We start from the raw sequence: 24,608 nt of genomic DNA on the forward strand, positions 1-24,608 counted from the left end.
ACTTAATGGGTTTTCGGCTCCCATTCGGGGGTAAGTGGGTGCCAGATTTCTAGCCCCAGATCTGGCATGGGTACACGGTAATGTCTTACACATTTGACCTCGGCCTAGCAGCGTGCGTGCTTCCTCAAATAAATCAATGTGCCGGTGGAGCTCAAGAGTCCTCTACCTTCTTATCCGGAAATTCAGTTTTGGGCCAAGTGCAGCTTGTGCGCCATTTTATAACCTTTGATTGTTGTGACTTGATTCAAAATTTGGGCTAACTAAATTGCGCAGGGCTTTTAACATTATCAATTAAAGCTTGATCTTAGGATTTTGGAATCTATTTTGGATAGTGGAATATATACTGCCATGAATTTGTTGGTACATTTCCCGACGCCGCCCAAAAGTATGCAATAACTTTTGACACTTACCTTCAAAATTTGGAGGCCAAATGAATTTTCTTTCGAAATTATACCATTTAATTTTCTAACATCCAAGAAGAAACACTTTTCTTAAGTTTTATAACAATATATTTATTTGTTTATATTCGTTTTGTTAGTTTTTATAAAGGTTTTTATGAATCTTTCCCGTTACTTGGCGTTATTTCTGCAAAATTTCGTATTCAAATATTATTTATGGTTTTAATTTTAATGATGAATGAAGCTAATGATGTTCAATTACTGATGTTGTGAATGGGATGATGATTCGTATAAGAATATGAGTTATTTGTAAAATACTCGAATTTGTGGGTTTTAATTTGATTAAAGGTTCAATTTATTGTATTTGCATACACTTGCCTATGATTTTGAAACGCGTTTAACTAATTTTATTTAAGTTTGCTATAGGATAATGGACTATATTCTATAGGTGTTAGTTCAGTTTCGTTTTTGTTTTTTTGTTTTTGAGAGAGATAAAACATGTTAATCACTTTTTGTATAGGGACTGTCGCGCAAATTAAATTAACTACAACTCAGCATTGTTTTCAAATGCCTATTGGGTTTTATATTAAATATTATCATGTAGCTATATTTCGATAATAAATAGTTAAACGTATTGAACTAAACAGTAATAAAATAATAATCATAAACAACTAATAAATATCCAAAAAATAAAAATTACAAATTACAAGCTGCAGCCCCAGATGGACATGCCCCGTACAATGGATGGATCTACTGCTTGGCCAGCTAGGCATTATGACCATTATGCTGGCCCGCTGGCACTGTTAACTCCATCCTAGTAGACGCTGCAGGTTTTGTGTCCGGTTTGTTGGCCGGTATGGCTTTGGCCGCCAGTGCCAGCTTATGAATGTGTGGCGACGATGGCGACGTCACTGTTATTCTACAATAAGAAAAAGCTAATTGTTTACACGCACACACACGCGGATTGGGAGGGTCGGGTTGTTGTTGTTGTTGTTGCGGAGCGGAGCGGGGGCGGTACAGCGGATCAGAGCGGAGCGGAGTTAGGAAATTTTGTGTGTTTTGGTTTTTGTCACATACGCATTAACATATTTACACGCATCGTTTGTTTTGGGGCGTTTCGTTTCGGTTCTTATGATTTTGTTTGAATTGGCGGTAGTCGTTCGAGAATTGCAGCGTTTAAGTGTCGGCAGGGGTTGTTGAGTTGGTTTTTGGGGTCGTTGGTGGATGTGGATTGAGGCGGATGGTTTGCATGTATGGTTTAATTATTTAAATTAGATAAGCCGGCAAATAGCAACAGACCTTACAGACTAGCTAACTAGCGATAGGCATATTAAAAGTCAGATAATTAGAGGGTGAGTGAGTCTACGCTGTGTGCTTGGGCCTTTAATGCTTGTGCTGCTTTCTGCTGTTCGAGTTGACTTCGTTATCAGCGTACCTCGGGCTGTTGTCGTCCTTTTCGAACACCACGGTGCGGGTGGAGCTGACAACGCTTCCGCCTCCGCCGCCGATGCTGCCGTTCAAGGACTGCTGTGAGCTGCGTTTTACATGAACTGGCCGAAGTCGATCTTCCAGATCACTGATAGAGCCCACCGAACTGAGGCTTTCATCACTGCAATGGATTAAATATAATTATTACCATTCCAAGGTTAAGTGTTCATTCATTCAGTTACCTTTCGCTCAGCTCCTCCTCGCCCTCTTCCTCCATTGCCTGCTGTAGATCAGCTATTCGCTGTAAAGCCAGTCGTAGATCGTTTTTAAGCGCCGCTCCCTCCGACTCCATTTGCTCCACCTTCTTCTCCAGGTCCTTGCGCCTTGTGAGCGACTCCTGCTCGCGGCTGGAGACAGCGTGGAACTCTTCGCGCATGTCGCGCAGACTCTTTTGCGATTTTTTGATTACATCCTGGGCCTGCATCTCACGCATCTTTGACTGCGTCACCTCGTTCTGCAGTTTTTCCAGAGCCTCTTTGTGACGGTTCACCTGCACTTCAAGGCGAGCCCGAGTGGCCTGCTCTAGTTCCAGTCGAGACTCTAATTCCTTGGTGCGCAGCTCCAGTCTGTTCCATAAACAAAATAAAATAAATAAAGTTTGTTATAAACATGAGCTACCTTATCTTACCGCTTGGACATCATGGCCATAGATGGATCCCCCAAGTTCTCAACGTTGTCCAGTCGGTGCTGCAGCTCGGCCACCTGCTCCTTGAGGTTATTGCGCTCTGCTTCCATTTCATTGAGTTTAAACTCAGCCTCGGATACGTTGATTTGCTCTGTATTTAGTTGCTTTACCGTGGCGCTGTACTTCTTCATCAGCTCGCCCAGCTCCTCCTCGTTCTCCTCGATCTGGGCCTGCAGCTCAGCCCGATCTCTGTGTGCGGCATTGGCTCGCTCCTCCGCGTCATTCCTAGCTCGATGCGACTCATCGAACATGGCCTGCACTTCAGTAAGTTCGGCTTCCGCAGTTTGTCGCGCTTTCATAGCCAGCGAACGAGCAGATTCGGCATCCTCCAGTTGATTACGCAGTTGTCTTATAAGCGTCTTGCCAGGCGTGTCAGCCTTAAGCCGCTCCAACTGTGTCTGGGCGTCCTTGAGCAGGGCCTTGTATTTGCGAAGATCGCGTCGCAGTTTTTGGTTGAGCGCTTCCTCGGCATCGCGATCAACACGATCGCGATCCTCCATGGAGGAGAGACGTCGCTCTAGCTCGTGCTTCTCGCGCAGCAGCAGAGTCCGCTCCTCGTGCTCAGTTTCCAGCTGGCATTCAAGGGCTTTAATCTTCTTGTAGCCGTTACCGCGTACTTCTTCCAGCTCTTCGTCGCGCTGCTGGGACTCACGGCGCGCTTCTTTGCGCATTGTTTCCAGGGTCATCTCCAGGCGAAGCTTGGCTTGTTCGAGCAGCTGTATCTGACCGGCCATCTCGTCCAGTTCTTCCTCCTGTTCCTTGGCCCGACGCTCTGTTTCATTTTTGGAGCGCCGCAGTTGGGCGAACTCCTCCTCGGTGCCGCCACCAAAGGTCATCTCCTCCAGCTCGCGCTGTAGCGATGCAAGTTTCTCCTCCTTGAATTCAAGATCCAGACGGGTGTCCTGAAGAGTAAATAAAGCCAGAATTAATAATTGGAACAAGTAACTACAATGTCCTAATTTTGTTATGGTACCTTAACAAACGTCTACTTATTTCTTAAAAACTACGATCTTCGTTGTAAACTGTATAGTTTCACTACGATATAAGCCACTTAGTAATAAAGGTAGCTTGTGCTCATTTAGTCAGCTAAATTGCTTCTGTTTTCTGGAGTTTACAGCTCGGATCAGTGCCTATTCAGACTCACTTGAATCAGCCGAGTTGAGTAGCGGAAACTCATGGCTGTACTGGCCTGGGAATTTCTGTTCTTGTGCCTCTGACCCTCGGTTTGTGCTATCTAAATCGCAGTGACCAGTTCAGTTATCGCCCTTCATAGAGGCTCTTCCTCTTCCAGCTAATTATGAGTATCGAAAGCGTAATGAGAACGCCGCCAACGTTTTAATTTATTTTTCCAGTCCGAACAATCGGAACAGAGAGCCACCGGGACAGACGGAGACGGAGGAATCGTAACACACTATATACTCCAGATATCGCACGTTGACGTTCTTCGAGCTACTGTCGAGCGGAACCGAGAAGAAAGCAGCAAAGCGAAGATCCACAAATGTGTGACCAAAAGGCCGACAAGAGATACAAATACAGAGACGGCCGGAGACAGGCAGAGAGTGTCTCGAGTACAGGCCGATAAAAACATGAAACTCCAAGAATCGAGAACCCAGAACTATAAACATATCGTCTGGGTATGGAACAATGCAAGAGAGCGGTCGCACATGCGTACACGTCTCAGATGATCGGTGTGGGCAGGTAGGCAGTAGTCTAGGTAGACCGTGGAGCGCAGTGCCTCAGAATGTGCATGGGCAAACGAGCCGAACGAGTTTCTGAGTCGGAGATATCCAGTATCTCTATCTGTATCTCGACTGCAATGTGCGCACCTTGCTCAAACACTGAGCAACCAGTGTTTTCTTAAATATATTAATTTTCCAATTTACATTTATGACACAAAAATATGGAAATAATTTACTTGTTTTTTTTTTTTTTTTTTTTTTTTTAATTCCAATGTTATGGATTAATAACTGATTTTAATTCGCTAAGAAAATGTATATATCTGCTGACTAGTGTTCGAGAAATGTTGCTCGAGACTATTATCAACATGTTGCCAAGAGTAAATGAAACTATGTTGCAGCAACCACTTACCGCCAGCGTTTGCTCCAGTGTGAACTTCTCGGCCTGCAGGACGTCCTTTTCGCGACCGTAGCGCTCTTTGGCCTGTCGCTCCTGACGCACTGCATCCTGCAGGGACTGGCACTCGGCGTCGAACTTGCGCTGCTTCTTCTCGAGCAAATTGTTGCGCGCATTTTGCTCCTCGAGCAGCATGCGCAGATCGTTCATCTCGTTGGTCATCTTCTGTGCCTTGCGCTTCCATTGGCCCACAACCTGACGTTGTTCCACAACTTCTTCGTAGGCATCGGAAAGCTGAAATGGCGGGGTGGAACATATTACACTTCCGTGGTAAAGATATTACGAATCATGTTAACCGACCTTCATCTCCAAATGCTTCTTGAGCGCGACCAGCTGTTCCAGATCGTGCTCATGCTGCGTGTGTAACCGCCTTTTGGTGAACTCCAGCTCCCTGGCCACCCGCTCGTACTTAAGCTTGTAGACGCCGCCGCCGACCCCATCCTCGTTCTCTGCATCCTCGTCCTCAGAGATGCCATTCAGATCGGACTTGGCGCATATCAGCTCCATTTCCAGCTTCTCCGTCGTCTCCTGAAGGTTCTTCACCTTGTTGGTTTGATCGCCCAGCTCCTTCTCCAGCTTCAAGCGTTCGGCGGTTTCCGCCTCCAGCCGCTCGGTAGCTATATGAGCCGTGGATCGCTCCTCGGCCAGGTCCACCGTCAGCTCGGATAGCTGCAAAGAAATTGATTTCGAAAGATGTAACACATTCATGATTGTGCGCTAGTTTTTCACAGAGTTTATCTGACTTTATACTTGAGCTTAACGATTTTGTTTTCTGACTAACTTGTGTCCAAACAATTGAAATCATTATTAACAAAACATTGCCGGAGTGCCGAGATAATGTGAGCAAACGAATTGATGCACAAAAGTTTTTAATTTGATGTATCTATTAAAGACAAAATTCTTCCTAAATATAAAAAATGTTTATTTAGAAAAATACGAATAACTCCATCAATATTAAAATATTAAAAAAAATATTTCTATACATTTCATTGATGTCATCTGTATTCTTTTGTCATTCACATGACGTTAAATATACTAGAGAATCATTGGTAAAAACTAAAATGAAGCGCTGGTAAATGGATTTTAGATCACAAAAAGTGACAAAGAAATTACTCATTGTGAAGGATCATTTACTAAACCACAGATCAAAGCATATCTGTCAAGAAAAGTACCAGAGTTTAATCTTATTTGTATGCCACAATATCTAAATCGACTTAATAAAATGCTGAAGGTCGGTTCAATGCCCACATAAATATGTGATCCTAAGATCTAAGAATCTTCCAAATAAAACAATTTCCAGAAAATACCATGGAGAACTAATTTTGAATGTATCCAGACCACATAAACATTTGATTTATTCTATTTTGCCACAAAACGAAAAAAAAATGAATATGAATATGGAATATTTTCCTATCGCCCAAAAAAATTTGAACGTGTGATTCACACAGTATTCGATTCCAAAAATAGATCCTTGTACTACTCAGGTGTGGGGGATGGCGGAGGAGCTTCGCCGCTGTCAATGTCAGCATGGAAGCCCCATCCAATGGCCGGTGTGTTTTGTGTTTGTTTAGGAATTTAATATTTATGAAGAGGAGACATCATCACCCCCACTCAACAACAGATTTAATAGTAGAGAGGCGGGAAATTGTGTCAGCGACAAGCTCAAGGTTGGCGCAACTGATACCTCATCATCCTCCTCACGAATGGTGCGATCATCATCATCGTCATTGTCCCCGGTTGTAAGACTAATGGTGGCCACAGATGACTCCCGATCCCGGGCAACCGAATTCCCACGCGACGTTGGCGTATGGGGAAGCTGTTTGGCCAGTTGAAAGGCCTTGGTCAAGATGTTCTGCGAGGAGCGAGTGCGTCCCACCGATCCGCAGCGCTCCATGCTGTTCCTCTCTCGCTGACGCTCTATTAGCGAGATGGTATCGTAGTCATCGTATCCCGAACAGGTGCTGCCTGGGGTAGTGCAGCGACTTTCAGATCCTCCTGCACGACCACTATTGCTGTTGATTCTTCGCGTCCTCCTGGACATAGCGGTCCACTCCTCCTGTACATGATCTGTGCGCTTTAGGAAATTCTGTATCTTCTCACTCAGATAAGCGGATGATGTACGCGGATCCTCAAAAGAGGGCGAAGCACGCATCGACTGATACACCGGCTGCCTTTGGCATCCGAGCACAAAGGAGAGATTGCCATCAAATACCACAGGGGAACTTTCCAACTGTCGCATTTCGTAGGGATCGACTCCACCCGATCCGCGCGTGTAACTCTGCGGGAAGACCCTTCTCGGTGGCGTCTGCAGTCTTGAGTTGGAGGTGAAGTTGGAGATCGATGACTGGGACTGTGTTGAGCATCGCGACGACACGGAAAGGGCCGGACTGGGCGAACGGTTTACTAGGCGATGACGGTCACTGTCCGCTCCTGTGGGAGGATTCAGTGGCAGTTTCAGCGAGACCTCGTACGGTATTTCAGAGTCCTTATTACCCAGCAAGGACGATGAAAGCGTCGAGCTGCCGGCATTGCCACCAGTGGATTTCAGTGTGTATTTGTTGGTGGTGTGCTGGTGACTCAGTGTGGAACGTGTTGTGTGGCCATTGCTCAGCACAGGACTCTGCTCCCGCTGCTTGGGCAGCAGACGGAGCTGTTTCCTGGCTTGACTGGCAGGTGGTTTGGGTGGGCGTGCCAGAGGGGCAGATCCACTCAACGTAGAGTTCAACGATGAACCGCTGCTGTTGTTGGAGGCGAGGTTTCCTGATCTAGGGCCGCCGTTCATGGCTGCTAGTACGCGAGCCAAGAACTTCTCCTTTTCCAATCGGTCCGATTCTACAGGTCCTGCATTCTCCTCACCTGAAGCTGCAATTTCAGCAGTAGCCTCATTAGCAGGCGACAGGGGAGGCATGGGTTCGGATTAGTGCAAGCGGGGCTGAGGGGGCTAGTGGGTTTCGTTTTGGGGTTTTTTGGCTCGATGGTTTGTTTCTGTGCAAATTTCCTTGGCCAATATTTGTCGGATTTTCGTTTCTGTTCGCAAATTTCGAAATTTATGTCTCGTTTTTCGTTATACCAATCGAGTTGGTTTTTGGTGTAGTTGGTTTTCGTGTGTCGGTGGGGATTATATTATGCTAGGGGCTGTCAAAAACTTGAGACCGTTGATGCAATTTAAATTTATCTCGGACTGAATTTTTCTGTGGCTTGTTGTTGCTGCATTTATTTTGGCCTCAGCACGCGCGCGCTTTAAATTGCCAGCTTTTCAGATTTTCCTTTGTTTTCGCTGGCTTTTTATTGCTCTTGGCAGCGATTCTTCACGCACGCACGGCGGGGAAACGGATCGAGACAGATCTGATCGGATCGGTTGGGCTCGGATCGGATCACATCGAATCTTCCGGACACGGCGCTACGGGCCTCTTGCGAACGCGACGTTTTCTCGGCAACTAAGTGATGCGTACGGATTTCGCTTGGTTCTGGCCAGCAGAAAAGCTCACCGGCAATTTGGCTCTCCCATTTTGGCGAACCAATAGCCAGATAAATCTCTATTTCTCACGACGGAGAGAAGAGGCGCCATTCGAGCCAAGTCAATTGCAATATCGAAGCAGTTCCGTCTATCACATAATCTGCGGATGTCTTTTGATTTCGACCAACTGTTGATCCCATAATTTGGTAATCTTTGGCAGTATTATGTAAATTTAATCGCATCCCAGCTGCAACTCAACTGTTGCGCGACAAAGTATTATTAATGATCTTTTAGAGCGTTTAAAAATACATCTGGCTATTCTGGTGTGCGATTTGTGCGAAACATTGCCTAAGTATCCACATCCCATCCCATCCGTCCATCTCCACCAGAATATGTACGCTCGCACAGACTCTGAGAGTCAGAGTCAGTTTGGTGTTCAATGCCCAAAATGCTATTTTTAACCCACTTTAAAAACGAAATAATTGAAATGAAAGAGAATGGAAATTCACTGGCGAAATGTGCATCTTGATTACTTTGACTTAGGGAAAGGGAATCCATCTTTAATTGATTAAACATTTGTCTTACTTAGAAAGTAAAGTAGGATCATGTAAATATTGTATTACTGCACTCAACATCATTTTTGTAAATGAATGTTCACGATTATATTAAATATTAACTTGATGCTATAAACCCATTCTTCTATAAATACTTATTTTTCTTGCAACAGAATCTGTTTCTCGATGAGGAACCTCCACTGCAATACTAGCTAAATATATTAAGCATTCATTTTCTTTTGGCGCCCCAGATATCCAAGCACTGCCAACGCAAACATGATCTCGCAGATGACTTGTCATGTCATATGGCGCAATTTTAATTGCAACCCCACTCGAAAACACATGTCGATCAGAATTTTTGATATTTACCTTGGCTTCCAGCTTTTGGTTTTCTGCCTTGACCTCACTGCGATCACACTCGATCTTCTCCAGCTTGGCTCGCAGCATTAGGAGCTCCTCGTTAGCCGTCTTCAGCTGCTCCTCGGTGCGATGAACGTTGAGCAGGGGAGTGACCCGCACCAGGAGACGCCACCACGGCCAGTCGCGAACGGCAAGGAATGCCTTCACATTGCGTTGAATGCAACGCACTGCCAGTTCCTGAGGGAATCGATTATATGGATTACTATACTCTCGGAATATATAGATAGGTCTTATTTACCTGGACCCTTCGTTGGGACATCTTCTTGCGTGCCAAGTAGCCGCGGCAAAATGCTTGCAGCTGTATAATGCGATCTGAGAGCAGGACATCGCGCTTGGCTTCCAGTTCACTAAGAACTCCTGAGCGGAAGAGGATCTGAAATAAACAATGTTTTTTTTTTCATAAGTATGAGATTGTAAGTAACTATTTTATGCTTTAATTATTATTTTATTTTCAATAAAACGATCAAATTGCTCTTGCATACAAAATTTCACGAAGTATTTAGTTAACAATATAACACAAAATAAATATATATGCAAATATAAAAAGTTTTAAATAGATCTTTAGCAATTGTATATGAAATTCATTCGTTACTCAGTGGTAATTTGTTTACAATTCACAATCAAAACATTTCATAGTTGTGCTGTCGGCGAGTACCAGAAACACAAATGAAATGTTAACCAAAAATGAGTAATTTGTTTATAATTCATCATCAGCACTTTAACCCGAAATGGAGCACATAATCTCGAGTAATTAAAAAATTGTCAATAGAGTTTCATTCTAATAATTGGTTACGTTATTTAAGACGAACTAACAATAGGTTAACCGGTATCCCCTCAATTATTAAGTTCATCATAAAATTAAGAGTCGAGCGAAAAGTGAGAAATCGAAAAACGAAATCACATCATTCCCATTCCCAGTGAAGGTCAAGGTGGGCTGTGGGCTAACTTAGCTCAGATAATGCAGATTAATGGAACGGCACAAGGGGGAAATTCAAATTATGAGCAATTTGAACACCTGTGTGCAAAAAGATGCCGCACTCTGACAGGTGTGAAAGTGAGAAGAAGCAACGTCGCCGGCAGACGCGGGCAATGAAAACGAAATTGTAAACAAGATATTGCCATATAGTAAAGACCACACTGGAATAATGCCCTCCTAATGGCGGATCATGCAGGTGGAAATGCACAAAGTCGACGGTTGAATCCATCGCATATGTGTTTAGCATACTTAGGGCCACCGGGTTCCCATACAAATTAGCTGCTGAAAGACGCACCTCCGAGGTGTGGCCCCCATCTCAGGCCGTCTCTGTCAGTCAACACCGAATTCGCGACCGAGCCGAGAAACTATTTTCTCGAAATTTTAATTATGCCCGGCACGTAGACAAAAATGAAAGTAAACCAATGTGAAATGGCAAACTAAACGGTCTTGTGCCAGCCAGTGTTGATTGTGTGTGGAACAGTAATCATTTGTTTTTGGTCGGATGCCTGGACACTCGGATGCGTCCATTCGGACACAGGGAGTGGTTGGTACTGAGCGATAAAGAGCTTGTCTGGGATTCAGCCAACTGATAATTCTAATTTTTTAGGCAAAGAGAAAGTTTAGCTGAACGATAAGAATATTACTATAGGAAATGAAGAAAGAGGCAAATACAAAATACATAGTAGCATTAATAAAATATCTCTATATCCCCCAAAAAATATATAAAGTGCAAGCGTGCTCCAGAAACCAGATGTTAGGACCCCGGAAAGCAATACTAAGGCGGTTAAAGGAAAGGGATAGTGCCAGAGGAGAGGTGGTAAGATAAATCCATAGCAAGTGATTTGTACAATAAATATTTATTCCATATACAGCATAAGTTGGATAGAGTTAGATATAGACAGGTGCAGTGCAGTAGATGCAGCTGAGAGCATAAATTGGAGTGGCTGGGGAGGATCGGAAGCGGGATCGGCGCTGCCGCTGCCAAGTCAGTGCAGCCGCATAGTTACCTCTTTCGTGTAGGTGGGATAGATCTCCACCTGTGTCTGAATGCAGCTCACAGCTTGCACCTGGGCCACCACCTTGCTGGCCACCACAGTGGGGCAGTGCATCGTGGCGGTGGCACTTTTTTTCCCAGCCGCCGCAGCTGCTTCGAATTTCTGTAAAAGCTCCGCGATCTTGTTGGATTTGGTACAGCTTTTTGCATCCGGCGGTTGATCCTCCGCTTCATCGCCTTCAGATTCACAAAGGCTACCGGTGGAGTTGCTCGTGGATGTGGAGAGCTGTGTGTTGCTTATGTGTCCCGAATCATCAGAATCCTCTTCTTGCTCTGCGCGGATTTCCTTTGTGGGTTTCTTTAGATTCTGTTGTGGTGTGATCTTTATATCCTGGACAACTTTTACGAGTAGTTCCTGATTTTTGTCGGATGTTTCCCCTAGTTTCGGCGGTATAATCTTGCAGGACTCAAGTTTGGGTCTGCCCATCTTCTCCTCGTTGGCGTAATGCAGCTTCTGTAGCTTCTTCTTGTTCTTCACCAACTGCGAGTGCTCCTTGGTTACTCCCCGACTGGTGCTCCTCTTGGGCTTGGCACTCATGCTCTCCACCTGACGCAGGATCTCCTGTCCTTTGGCCAAACACTTCACGAGCAGTTCATCGCTGTTTGCATTGGGCGATTTTGGCTTTATCCCACCCGGTTTCAGGGTGGAGTTTGCTCTCCTGGCCGCTGGTCTGGCAGTTATGTGTCTCTTTTCGAGGCTGGAGTTTGCTCGCTTCGGCATGGCTACAGCATTCGGAATGGTTGATCCTACAGGTGCAGCTGTATTAAGGGTCAGCATGGACCGAGTGCGCTGCTTACTGGATGTCCTGGAGCAAACCGGTTGCTCGAGGCAAAAACTTTCGCTGCGCTTGCGCAGACTCGATTGTTTGCGTACCGGTATCCTGCTGCCGCTAAGATCACTCAGGGAGTTGTATCTGGAATCGCCTCCGGCTCCGCGTAGTAGCAACACAGATCCCGCCAATTCCGGGGACTGGTACACCTGCATCCTAGTCCTGCCCATGCTTAGAGTACTGTGTGACTTTGACAACATTGGCTGGCGATCGCTGAACTCCGCCGGTGGAGCGGGCAGCTCCTCTTGAGGAGCTAATATAATTCCCTCCAAAGGTGGATACTCGTTTAGTATCTGGTCAAAGCTTTGAAGCACCTCGTTCAGTTTGCTCTCATCGTGTGCCACCTTCTCTAGCTCTGCGAAGATCTCATCCTCGAGCGACTGCTGCGCCAAATTGAGACTCAGGCTCAGGTGACTTTCCTCATCGCTGTCCACATAGCTGCACACACTGCTGCTCATCTGGCTGGGCATTTGAAGTGGTACGGGACTTGTGGGCACAACCTTCGGCGTATACTTCCCACCCACACATCCGCCATCCACCGTGCAGAGTGCACTCATGGATCTGGTGTGCTTGCTGCCTTTGTAATATAGTTTTCCACTCAACTTGGGCGTCAAATTATCCTCGATTTTGTGGCGTATATTGGAGAAGAACTTCTTGCCTGCCCCCAATCCATGTTTGTGTGTTGTTGGCGAGGCAGCGGCAGGGGGTGGCGGGTTACTGCGCACCTGGCTCAACTTGGACTTGACCGTGTGCTTGTACATTGCGGAATTATGTAAAGCAATGGTCCAGCGACTGACGACAGCGGCAAGTAAAAGTGCATATAATTTCGCAATAAATTGCAGTTTCCTTTTCGATACTCGAAGGCGACTGACTGACTGATTGGCCACCACTTTCACGGCTTGGGCGGCAGCTACTGGGACTCTCGGATGTGGTAAGGTGTTTTCTCTTCGGGCTCGGCGACGCAACTGAATTGGCTGGCCAAACAGACGCAGCCCGAGCCCGTGTCCGAGTCCAAGCCAAATGCTGGCTCTGCATTCGAAAGTGGCTTATCGAGAAACGGCTGGCACATAAACACAGCTCGAAGCACCAACAAAAACACAAACTTGGCTGAGGTCGCGGCCGTTGGTAATTGGCCGAGGGAAAGGGGCGAGTGAATGCAACCAAACCAAAGAGCCACCGAGCAGCGACCCCACACCAACCACCAACAAATCACCGATCCTCCGGCTGGACCAATGATGCTAATTACCAGCAACAACAATTGGCCACACATGCTCGACTTGCGGCTACCCAGCATAATTAGTCACATCATCGCCATCAAGGCAATCACAAAAGAAAAGCGAAACAAGTGAGGCAATGGACTAGGTCTGGAACTGCCCTCGGCTACTTATTTGTTATTCCATTTTGCCTTTTCATTGCCAGCAATTGGACATGCCCTGTGTGCCTCACAAAAGATTCAATGAGATCGACGGATGAGTGGGGCAAAAGTGCCATGTTCATTGGGGACAAATAAATATTGGTTTAGGCTGCACTGGTCTAGACTCCAGAGGTTGCAACATGGATGAAAGGTCGTTAACCAGAGCAGGTTCTATAACCTGGTAAATTGTAATGGTCTTTTATAAGGCCTTGTTATTTAATTCACCAACTAACTATAGGCGCTTCAGACGAATCAAGCAGCTTAACTTAATATAAGCTAAAACCTAGGACAAGCATAATAAAATATAAATGATTTTCATCAGTAACTCTCTAATTGTGTGTGTGGCAAAAATTAATAACAAACAAATCACAAATACGTAGAAGCAACAATGCTTCATTTTCTGTAACTGTGAATAAAAAAAAAATGAATGAAATTTCAAATATGAACGATTAATGTTGACTTTTATTAGTTGCGAAATTTATTCCATTGAACATTGTGTTCAATTTACAGCGACCTCAGACAACATTTTATTACAACCCTGCTAGTATCGACAAAATCTGTGAAAACAATTGCACGTCGCAGTTGAAGATCAGGAAATCCTTGATCCCCCGCAGTCATAGTCATCATTACCATGATCGTGACAGAAGCTGCTGTAACGATGTCATTGGGGCTTCCCTTAACTTACCGCTTTCGAGGCAATTACAAGAAACATAACCGAAGTAAACAAGTCCGACAAATGTCGATGGGATTACACGGCCTGCGGTCCGTTCGAAACGCATATCTGGCAGCTTCCTGGTTATTGTTTCATAATTAAAAACTAGTTTACATATGTACATATATACATATGTACATATATACATACATACGTACATATATGTATGCAGGGCTCGTCTGGGGCCTGCAGATTAAAGCTAAAAACACCAGCCGCGCCCCCTTCCAAAGGGAGGCGTTAATGAACGCTTTTGGTTCGGTTCGGGCTTCATCTTATATTTTCCCATCCATTCGAATGGGAGAGCTAATTTAATAGGTATTTCCCCCCTAGTCCATACCTCTGTGGCGTTGACAGAACCCGCCTCAATCGAGTTACATAATCATTTTCGGCAGGCAGGCAGACAGCCATCAGCCGCGGACCACTCCCCATTTCTAATGAAAGCGAACGCTGGAAATTTCACTTTGGTTTAAAAAGAAAAGAAAAAAAAACTTTAATGTGCACTGGTCAAATGTGGTTTCCCAGTGAGGCGAATGCAGGTTGCAACGTCATTTTCGATTTTTGTTTTGGTTGCCGTTTTTTCTTTCTTTCTTTTTCATTTTTGGTGAAAGTCGGCGGGGCGACAACGCCGCCGTGCGTGTGTTCGTAATCATAATCGGGGGAATCGGTATTGGTTTCGGACTCGGATTTGGATTTGGACACTTTCCCGTACGTACTATACGGACGCAGGCGATAGCACAGCCGATGGTCAGCAGTCCCAGGATTGGCTGCGGCACCACAAAATCCTCATGCCCCTCGCCATAGAATAGGTTCAGGATTTGAGCACTGTTGCGAAATGATGCGGCGACACTCGCGTTGCCACTCAACGGCAAACAAACTGCACTTTTATCCGACCACATCTCGACGAGAGCTCAGGCGATTTCCATTCGCAAAGTCCGACTGAAATGCAGCGAAGCCCTGTCCATCTGGAGCCCACATTCCAGGCGCAGAGATTACATCTGGGGGGGAATTCTATACCCCGCGACAGGCAACAATGCCGAGATGAACTTGACCGTGAAAGTATCCAGCGTCATCGTCGAGAGGAGAAAGAGTCGATGGGGAAGACGAGCAAACTGGAATCTCTGTAAGTGACGTCAAAGTTGCTTTATTACGATCACTTCACTGGCCACTGGGCACCGACTACCACTGACCAGTCGAAAAGCACAGTTCGATTCACAGTTGCACCGCTGAGAACAGGAAATAAAAACCCCATGCGGGCAACCGAGTGAATCCAAAGATGTTGCACGTAACCGATATCTTCCCAGACAGGCTAGACACCGGTTGACAGGACTTTAGAACCAGGCACTCTCGGTTGTCAACATATAGTAAACAAGTGGAATTTTGTCAAAATTGTAATATTTATAAGAGTCAAGTGGAAGTTTATCATTTAATTAAAACAAACTTATTAGGCAAATCGATTAGCTGCCATAAAATCAAACCCTTCTATTTTAAAAATAACCCTCAAAAAATCAGAGCTTTTGTTCTCAACAAATAATATATAGTAGTATGCCAGGTGCGAATTTAAAATATCTCACATACGAAATAAGACGCGAAATTCTAGTTTACGCTTACGATATTTTAGGGAAGTAACATCACAAGCAGCGATGTGAATTAGTCTTAATTTAGGCATAAATTATTCAAATGCTTTAATCAATTCTAATTCGATTAGAAGCTGAAGAAAATGCCTACAACTTTGGTGAAAGAGTCATTTAGCAAAGTCATGCTTACTTCGACTGGGCCCAAACTGGAGATGAGTAACCAGTTTGAGGTTTCCTCAAAATGTGAACGCTGCTGTGGTGGATCCACCTAGAAAGGGATCGTGATGATTGAGAGGTGCCCATTTAATACAATAATTGCAGGGTAAGTCCCGGTTAATGAAAGGATCCTGACAAGCCGGTGATTGTTCGCATGCCATCAGCAATTACAGAAGACTGCAGCAGTTTGAAAACGTTTCAATATCTGTTGACTGACAAATGGCAGCCATCGAATTCCAAGGTAATTTCTCGATTAGATTGAAAGTAACAACAAAATTTGCTGGACAAATTGACGGAACAATGCCAACGGATTTCGTTGAGTCTCGTTTCGTTTCGTTTGAGATAATCATAATAACAATAAGCACACATTATGTGTTTGCCTTAAAACGTAAATCCTGTCAATAAACTTTTTGTAACAAGTCGGCGCGAGATCAGTACACACGACAATGGCAACGCCACGCACGGGTTTAACGATCTTTAAAGAAATCTATATACATGTAAGCATGAGCATGAATGAGTTTTAGCCAAAAATTCAAAGAGGAAGAGCAAGGCAAGTCGTAAACGCAAGTTTACTGCTAAATGGTTGGCAAAACACAGCTGAACCCTAACCCACTTGGGATCTTTTGGCCCAGTCCCCAAAATCTCAGCCGCATTTCGTCTGGGGCAGGTGAAATGTGTGGAAGTGTAGAGTTCTAAGTGGGATCAACGACTCCCCAGGCCCGGGGCTTCTGTTTACCAACCTCATTTTATTAATTGGAATGTGATCTAAAACGAGTACAAAAAGCGACTGGTCTAACTGCAAAATCTAGTTCTGATTTATCAAATAATTAACAACTAATGGCTAATAATTTCTGTAAGATGCAGGCTAGAATACATTAACGTATTATTTCTATTATATAGCGTGCAATTATTTAATTTATTTAATCCATTCCAAGCCATCATGTTGTAATGGACAATCCCTTGCGAAATGACAGATCATATTATTGACTCAGAGTGCGATCATTTTCCAATTATTATTAATGATATCTCAGGTGAACTTATATAAGCGGGCAACTGGCAGAGATCAACCAACTGGTGATGGCGTTATCGACCCGAAACTGTAAATCAGTTAAAGATATGCGTGTCGAATATATTATGCTAGCACAGACGTTTATAATCAATGCATAAATTAATAACTTATGAAGAGCCGAGTGCTCAGTGAAAGCCTATTGACCCACTATGTAGCACTGTCTATGGTTGAAAAGGTGGTTAAAGCCAGCATCCATCTCAGCATCCCTTTATTGACAATCTGTGAAGTGTTTGCCTGCACTTAGACACAAAAACTGCATCTTTCAGCCACTGCAAAAGCCGCGATAGGTGGACTGCACTGGTGTACCGGCACTGACCAGCCCGCCGTTCCAACCAGTTAGTGGTCGTTCATCATGACAGTGACCGCTCTGCTGCCTCTGCTGCCGCCGCTGGTAGGCCGCCCTTGCCGGTCGCCGGCGGCAGAGGCAGAACGCAGCGGGCTTTATTTAACCAAGCCTCCGTTTAGAATTTAGCAATACTTCGGTTCGAGGCTTGTAACGATTCGGAGGTGCACGACAGGTTAGCCCAGCTCAGATCAGCTCTGCCCGGCTCAGAAATTTAACGTTCTTTTAGTGAGCGGCGCGAGCGAGTGATAAAATTTGGATCGCGAATTGTGGCAGAATTTCGAGAAACAACTGAACACCTTAAATCGCACTTAAGTGAATTTTAATTGACGCATCGACGTGAATTTTCATCAGGCTTTTGGCTTTGGCCAGTGCGGTTTATGGGCTCGTTAACGGGAATGCATATATCACACTGGTTGCTGTGGACGTGCCTGCTGCTCCTTGGCGCAGCGGGAAGTAAGTTCTGAACGCATCAATCCGATATATATGTTCTATAAGCAGCTTTTGCCTCGTCTGCCCTTTCAGCGGATGCGTCAGTTGACTACTTTGCCTATGCTCCCGGTAAGTGCGAAGTGTCCATTTCGGATGTAATCCAAGGCATGATTACCACTGAGGCTGGCGTCATCCTCGGAAGGCCCCGTCCTTCGCAAACAAAGCTGCTGCGGTACGATCTTTATACGCCCCTCAATCCGGAGGAGCGTCAACTGCTGCGACCAGGAGATCTGACCATGCTAAGGAACTCGCACTTCAATCCGAAATGGCCAGTTAGGTAAGTTTTTGTGGCTAGTTTTCATTGCTAGATCACTATTAAACGTTATGTGTTTTTTTTTCTTAGGGTCTCCATTCATGGCTGGGCGGGAAAGAGTGTCACCTGCTCGAATGCTGCCATCAAGGATGCCTACCTGTCCCGGGGCAATTACAACGTCATAATTCTGGACTGGAGTCGCCAGTCGTTGGACATCAGCTATCCACGTGTGTCTAAGCAGCTTCCGTCGATAGCTGCCAATGTGGCCAAAATGTTGCGGTTTCTTCATGACAACACAGGAGTTCCCTACGAGCAAATCTATATGATTGGGCACAGCGCCGGCAGTCACATCTCTGGATTGACTGGAAAGCTGTTAAGGCCGCATCGCCTTGGTGCTATTTTCGCCTTGGATCCCGCTGGTCTCACTCAACTCAGCCTGGGACCCGAAGAGAGGCTGGACGTCAACGATGCCCTGTATGTGGAGTCAATTCACACGGATCTAACGCTGCTCGGCAATCCGAGTACTAAGCTCAGTCATGCCTCCTTCTTTGCCAACTGGGGCCTCGGGCAGCCACATTGTCCCAACGCCACGGCCACGGAGTTTGATTTTGTCTGCGACCACTTCGCGGCCATGTTCTACTTTGCCGAGTCAGTCCGGCAACCGAAATCATTTGCCGCATTGCGCTGCAGCTCAGCGAAATCGGTGCTATCGGCCACCTGCAACTGCAACGTCGGAGGCAGCGAAAAATATGCAGTCAATACATGCACCGGCAACGAGTTCATGGGCGGTGAACCGGCAGTCCCCAAAAGAGGTATCTTTTATCTGAGCACACGGCCGCAGTCTCCGTATGGCACCAGCGATGGGCTGGTCCACATTAAACGACCCCGGCCGTCCACTATTCGGGAGACAGCAAACCGGCGTTCAATTGGCTAGATCCAGATCAAAGGAAACCACGATTGCTACAGACCAAAAAGTGATGTTTTTTTTTTAATATAAATAAGCCTAGACTTAAACAAGAATCTATCCACCCAAAGAATTCGAATTAGTCAAAAATTATTTTACATTTAAGTAATCATTCGGTACATCTTAAATAAAAGTGGATCACTCCGCAGGTTTATGGAGGTAATTAAACTCAGCCTATTATTTGGTCCGTCTTGATTTTCATTAACTATTGAACGAACGTGTTAAGTCAATGTCAACTCTTCGGAATAACCAACCTTATTACGCGTGAGTAAAAACAATTAGATGGGAGTTGCCTTCGACTGAGAGTAATTAATCTTATAGAAACGTGGTATCAAAAGCCACCATTGAGGGGGGAGAAGACAGAGAGGCTTCAGTCAAACTGGTTCATCGACTGCCGCTGTCAATTCCATCAAAATCAGCAATCGAGACGAAATATATTTAATACACATTTATAAAAACCTGTTGGACTAACTGCTAGCGCAATTAGAAACTGCAATATCTAATTATATAAAGCAAATAAATATTGCACATAATTGATTTTTTTAAATTTGGATTTTATAATTATTAATATGGAGGCCGTTAACTAAACATGTGCGCTCTAATAGTTATTGGGTGTATGCTATTCTATTTAAAGCTTTTTTTGAAAAAAGTTCTCGGCAAATGCTTGTAAACTTCAACAAAGAAGATATAATTTAGAACTCACCTGGCTGGGTCCTATGCGATAGCTGGCCACATCCAGTTCATTGACAGCTAATATCTGCTCCACGCTCACATCCTTATTGCTAGCCAAATCCCCGGCCAAAAGCCCGAAACGCCTGACAAATTCCAACAATGGCACTGATTCGGGAAAACCAAGGCGATGCAAGCGAGCCGCTTCTAGGACTTGTGAACCACGTAGCTAAGCAATTAGGAAAATAATTAAATATGTGTTATCAATTATGATCTGATCGTTGGCGCACCTGACTCCTTAACAGTGGCACGTTGACCATTTCCTCCTCGCTGGACACCTGACCGGCAGCTGAGCTGGGCGATCCATTGGCGGTGTACTTGGTATGTTTGCCTGCGTTATGTTGCAGCAGATAGCAGTGCACAAAGTGAGTTCCAGTGCGGCGCAAAGTGTCGATAATTCCATCCACTGTGAACTTCACCTGCAGCATTATGGAGTTTCGCTTTACTCCGGCCGTTGTGAAGGAGCGGCGAATACTGGACACGCGACGAAGTGACTGAGTGCCTTCCAGTCCAGCAAAAGAGCCACAAAACACCATTGCTCCCGATCCTCGAGTCAGTGAGCCGATATATAGGCGATTGATCTCCTCCCGACTGCTGTCCTGTAGTAGGGATACAGCATTCCGAATACCTGGGTGCTCCCGGCTATGACGCACCCATCCATCGACAGCGTAGAGAACGGGATTGGTGCCTTGCAGATGGTGGAGTACAAATTGTCGCGGACCTGCACATTTGCGCAGCAGGCTATGATGTTCCCGGTCACCGTAGTGGGAGAACAAACGTTCAAGGAATGTGTCATCGTTGGAGTTGGGGTAGATAGCTTCCTCATCCAGTAGCCTAGAACATAAATGGTTGCCGTGAATTTTGAAGTTTAAACTATTAAAGCATTGTACTCACCACAACATTCCTCGACGATCATGCTCTCGCAAATCTCGCTGGGACGAGCGCACTACATGATTCTGAGGTGCCTTGTCGATAAGCGAGATCAACGGTCCCGGATGACACTCCGATGCCAGGTCCATCTCGATTTCTACCAGCTCCTGGGCGTAGCGATCGCGGGGAGCCACCAGTGTGGTGTGATGGAAGAGCATCTGTAGACGCTCCTGTAGATAGTTGTGACGCAGATCCGCTAGAGTAGCACCCACTTGCTGGCCACAGCTGGCTGGATTTTGGAAGCCGGGCGTGTCAATTAGCATAATTGAGGCTATGGTGTGGGACGATGTGCAGATCTGACGATTGATCAATGCCACCACTGCAGCCAAGGCCTCCGAATATAGACCAATGACCAACGCCTCGAGACATTCCCAGGCCCATTCGTGTCCAGTGTCCGAGGTGGGCGATTTCGATGGACTCAGACCGCCATTGGGGGCGTTTGGTTGGGTAAGACCAAAGGCAGCTGATGACAGATCCTCCAGATTCACGCCCAACAAGCCCGAGGCCTTTCGGGCGGCCGTGGGATTGGCAAACTGAGTTCGGGCTGTGGAGCCAGTGCCCAGTTTTGTGACGCCAGCAATGCCCAGATGGTAAATGGCCGCCAAAATGCTCCAGATCCCACGTACCGCCTTCGCATCAATGTTCAGCGTCTCAAAGGCCTGAACAGTGCGCATAAAGTCATTGGCAGCTCGATGCCGATCTTCCAGCTTTTGGGATAACGATATAAAAGGATGGCTGTCCTCAGAGGTTATGTTCTCCAGGTGCAGCTCCTTCTGTAGCAAGCCAGCAGCGCCAGCCAAAAGTCTCGTCATGATGTGGAAGCTATGTTCATGACCAAGTCGTCGGCCAGCTCGTTGTCTTTCTGGGAGGAGAACCTAGGCGAGAAACCAGGCATTTAAACCACTTGATTGTATGTATTAAAGAAAAACTTACTTGCAATGAGGCAGATGCAATCTGGCCGGTTTGATCGAAATCCAGGCTTAACAGCTGCGTCATCCGCGTGGCATTCGAGTTTAGGCAAGTTTTCGTATTTCCAAAAGCCTCCAGAATGGTGCACAGGGCATTGACCTTCTCCGCGTTTATAAAATTATTATAGGCACCTAAATACAAAAAGGAAAAAAGTTTTAAGAACAAATAGCTTTTGAATTGAATTTAACAAAACAAAAATCTCATTTGTGCACATAAGCGTCCAATATCCCTTGTTGTTATTTCAGTTCTCAATGAAATCATAAAAGATGAATTAATAATAGGTAAAAGCTGTGGCTTTTTTTTTTCCTAAAAACATCGTTGATGAAACTGGTTTCAACATTTTATATTAAAATATGATATTCAAATTACTAAACAAAATACAAATGTTTTATGCGAAAAAAGCAGATTTTGTTCATATCTATCTAAACCAAATTGCAAATCATTAATATGTAGCTTGGCAATTTACATTTCTATTAGACTTTTCGCCTTTTTGGGTGATAAATCTAACAATTGAACCGAATTTGAGGCTTGTCTAATTGCAGCTGCATTTCTTGGCCAACAATGCAAATGAGCCAATCGAACGCAGATTGGATTTTGGTGTGGCCCGCGCAAACTGGGCCAGCCAGCAGCCCGCAGCCTACGGCCAAAAGGAAAACAAACAACAAATGCAACTGCAACGCGAGTGTGAGTAGGAGCAACCACGACAATAAGACTGTGGAAACGCATACCAGCTGCCAACGCCAGGTAGTTGAGTGCATGCTTGAAGCTAGTGGATTTGCCAGAACCAGATCGGCCCATGAATATCAAGCTCTGGTCGCGCCGCGTCTCGACCAGGCTCCTGTAGGCGGTCTGGGCCAGTGAATAGACGTGGGGCGGCATATCCTCCGTCTTGCAGCCGCGGAACATGGAGACAACCTACGAACGAAAGACAGCAGCCGATAAATAACCCGCTCTGGCCAGTAACCAGTTGGTAGCTACCTTCTCGGAGTACAGGGACAGCGGTGCCATGGGATTGACCACGAGCAGCGTGGGCCCCGCCTTGGTGTGGATGAGATTGCTGGCGTATCGCTGACGCAGGCAATGGAGCACGGACGCCTCGTTCAGATACTTCAGCTCGCAGATGTCCTCGACAAGGTCCAGGGCGGGGCTGTTCTGCTTCTCGACATCGTCCTCGTCGACGGTCAGCTGCTCCCCATTATGCAGGAGGCGCAGGCTTAGCTTGTTCTCCTCATCCCGGCCAGAAGACGCAGTCGGCAGACGGATGGCGGCAGTGAAACCACCGCGGTGCACCAGCCATACGCGCTCCGGCTGACTGGCATCCGCAACATCCGCCTCCAGATCGTGGCCCACTCCTTTGGCTCCTCCCTCTTCTCCTCCGCCATTGCCATTCTCATGGCGGCTCTGCGAAAAGATGGAAAACAAACAAAGCAGACACGAAAATTAAGTTAAATTGGGGTCAACATTTTGTCGGCGCAACTTCAACTGAAGCAGTAGTTCGGCGGTGTGGGGGCATGTACATTGAGTTTATTTTCGGATCGGCGTGGTTCGGGGCACATTTTCACGCATTTATTCCATTTATTATCCCTACTCCACCGCCGTCAGCAGCCTGCAGAGTTGCGTTCAGTTTATTTCGGGTGCATTTCTAAATTTGATGGTGTTTTCTAAATCCTAATTAGCCGCCTAGACGCGCCAAATGCTATTGGGCTAGACAGCCAAACCGACGACGACGCGGATGCGCCATTATGCAACCCACCAACGTCGTCGCCAGCTTCAGTTCACATTTGTGGCTATAAATGGCATTTAGCCGCAGCCTCCCAAGCTCCCAGCTCACTAAGATCGCCCTCCTCGCGCTATCCTCAAGATAGATCTTCTCCCGAATTATGAAAATATTGTGCAAGGTTCAATAGCCCTCAATTAAAGGCACGTTTTGGAAGAGTTTGGAAGAGTGTGCGCGGGGAACTAATTAATTTTGTAGATGTTGGGAAAGCCGGAAAGAGTAGGGAATCGAGTGTAGTCTTTCATTAGGCTCTTAGTCACTTTATTTTTATGACTTTTCAACAGTTTCAAAACGACTGGTAATAGACATTTCATTTAATTGAATCATTCCTTTTTTGAAAGAATTTAGCAATTCTTTTGGCGAAGGGAAGTTTCTATAAAGGTTTATTTCAGTTTAGTTCTTAAAAGGAAATAACGAAGAATTATAGCGAATGATTTATGTCTTAAATTTTATTCATCATGACCAGCTTGGTTTTCAACTGGGGTACAATTTGATCGCCTAGTTCAGTTCGCAGCTCGCATACATGAACTCATCAATCGGTTGGAACTTGTTTGGAGGAATATTAAGATAAACAAAATAGTTCCCCGGGCGCATGTCCACTGTCAATCAATGCTGCACTCCACTCCACTACACGGCGAAGTCAACGAACCCGCAGTCGTAGCCGCAGCTGTTGATGATGGCGAGCACACAAATTAGACGAAGAAGAGGCGGAGCCACCACACAGAGACATGAGACCTGGCTAATTAACATGGATAGCGGATAGGATAAGAGCGCGGCTAGATGGATGCGCCTTACCAAAAGCTAGCGTCTGGATTTCATATCCATCTATCTTTTACTGCATTATGCAACCCGATTCCAGTTTGAGTAGAACATTGTGGAGGCGGGCACGCAGCGAAGCTAACTCGAACCTAAATGAACACTTCCGCTTGTCGGCTTCTCAGGCGTATTGAGCCATAAAGTTATAACGCCATAAATGCAGCGACAAGACGACGACCGACCGACGTACCATGCCGTAAATTATGAGTTGGGACTCGACGGCCCACGCATAGTCCGAGCATAATAATAAAAGGTTTAACAACTAAATCGTACATTGGGTCATGGTTCGGCGATCTATCGATCGACTCCATCTTTTGTTCATTCGTCGGCTTGTCCATTTGTTTTTTTTTTTTAT

General features: G+C 45.6%; 3 protein-coding genes across 11 annotated transcripts in view; 1 reads left to right on the plus strand and 2 right to left on the minus strand.

Annotated features, from left to right (window-relative positions):
• Nucleotides 1–493: 493 nt before the first annotated feature.
• Nucleotides 494–24,608, minus strand: part of Mhcl (Myosin heavy chain-like) — a 30,239-nt gene continuing 6,124 nt past the window's right edge. For 2 of the 8 annotated variants that reach the window (NM_001043250.2, NM_001043251.2), the window contains 13 exons: nucleotides 22,639–23,061; nucleotides 22,389–22,575; nucleotides 21,625–21,791; nucleotides 20,656–21,566; nucleotides 19,992–20,595; nucleotides 19,736–19,930; nucleotides 9,374–9,508; nucleotides 9,085–9,312; nucleotides 5,005–5,373; nucleotides 4,660–4,938; nucleotides 2,515–3,473; nucleotides 2,069–2,452; nucleotides 1,646–2,007 (listed from right to left, as the gene is read on the minus strand). In NM_001043250.2, the coding sequence (NP_001036715.1) occupies nucleotides 1,782–2,007; nucleotides 2,069–2,452; nucleotides 2,515–3,473; nucleotides 4,660–4,938; nucleotides 5,005–5,373; nucleotides 9,085–9,312; nucleotides 9,374–9,508; nucleotides 19,736–19,930; nucleotides 19,992–20,595; nucleotides 20,656–21,566; nucleotides 21,625–21,791; nucleotides 22,389–22,575; nucleotides 22,639–23,061 (5,067 nt within the window). In that variant the 3' untranslated portion in view covers nucleotides 1,646–1,781. Of the gene's footprint in view, nucleotides 1,318–1,645; nucleotides 2,008–2,068; nucleotides 2,453–2,514; nucleotides 3,474–3,715; nucleotides 4,026–4,659; nucleotides 4,939–5,004; nucleotides 5,374–6,388; nucleotides 8,136–9,084; nucleotides 9,313–9,373; nucleotides 9,509–14,834; nucleotides 15,042–19,735; nucleotides 19,931–19,991; nucleotides 20,596–20,655; nucleotides 21,567–21,624; nucleotides 21,792–22,388; nucleotides 22,576–22,638; nucleotides 23,062–24,608 lie in introns of those variants that run through there. The other 6 variants (NM_169700.3, NM_169701.3, NM_001275694.1 and 3 more) reach the window with 6 other exon arrangements.
• On the minus strand, nucleotides 10,951–12,963 carry CG32855 (uncharacterized protein). The gene has a single exon (NM_169704.3). The coding sequence runs from the start codon at nucleotides 12,754–12,756 to the stop codon at nucleotides 11,098–11,100; it is 1,659 nt and encodes a 552-aa protein (NP_732112.1). The 5' UTR covers nucleotides 12,757–12,963; the 3' UTR covers nucleotides 10,951–11,097.
• sxe2 (sex-specific enzyme 2) lies at nucleotides 15,849–19,193 on the plus strand. Of its 2 annotated transcripts, NM_001300423.1 has the most exons (5): nucleotides 15,849–16,017; nucleotides 16,076–16,152; nucleotides 17,678–17,779; nucleotides 17,849–18,092; nucleotides 18,159–19,193. In NM_001300423.1, the coding sequence occupies exons 3-5, from the start codon at nucleotides 17,704–17,706 to the stop codon at nucleotides 19,000–19,002; spliced, it is 1,164 nt and encodes a 387-aa protein (NP_001287352.1). In that variant the 5' UTR covers nucleotides 15,849–16,017; nucleotides 16,076–16,152; nucleotides 17,678–17,703; the 3' UTR covers nucleotides 19,003–19,193. The 2 variants fall into 2 exon arrangements, with proteins under 2 accessions (NP_001287352.1, NP_650522.1); NM_142265.3 differs by lacking the exons at nucleotides 15,849–16,017; nucleotides 16,076–16,152 and having other exon boundaries at nucleotides 17,476–17,779.

Source organism: Drosophila melanogaster, chromosome 3R (genome assembly GCF_000001215.4).
Source record: "Drosophila melanogaster chromosome 3R".
In the NCBI taxonomy this organism is placed as follows: Eukaryota; Metazoa; Arthropoda; class Insecta; order Diptera; family Drosophilidae; genus Drosophila; species Drosophila melanogaster.

Coding starts and splice junctions, on each gene's coding strand:
- sxe2 (NM_001300423.1), top strand. CDS start 17,704: ATGGGCTCGTTAACGGGAATGCATATATCACACTGGTTGCTGTGGACG. Junction 17,780..17,848: donor GCTCCTTGGCGCAGCGGGAA/GTAAGTTCTGAA, acceptor CTGCCCTTTCAG/CGGATGCGTCAGTTGACTAC. Junction 18,093..18,158: donor AATCCGAAATGGCCAGTTAG/GTAAGTTTTTGT, acceptor TTTTTTTCTTAG/GGTCTCCATTCATGGCTGGG.
- CG32855 (NM_169704.3), bottom strand. CDS start 12,756: ATGTACAAGCACACGGTCAAGTCCAAGTTGAGCCAGGTGCGCAGTAAC.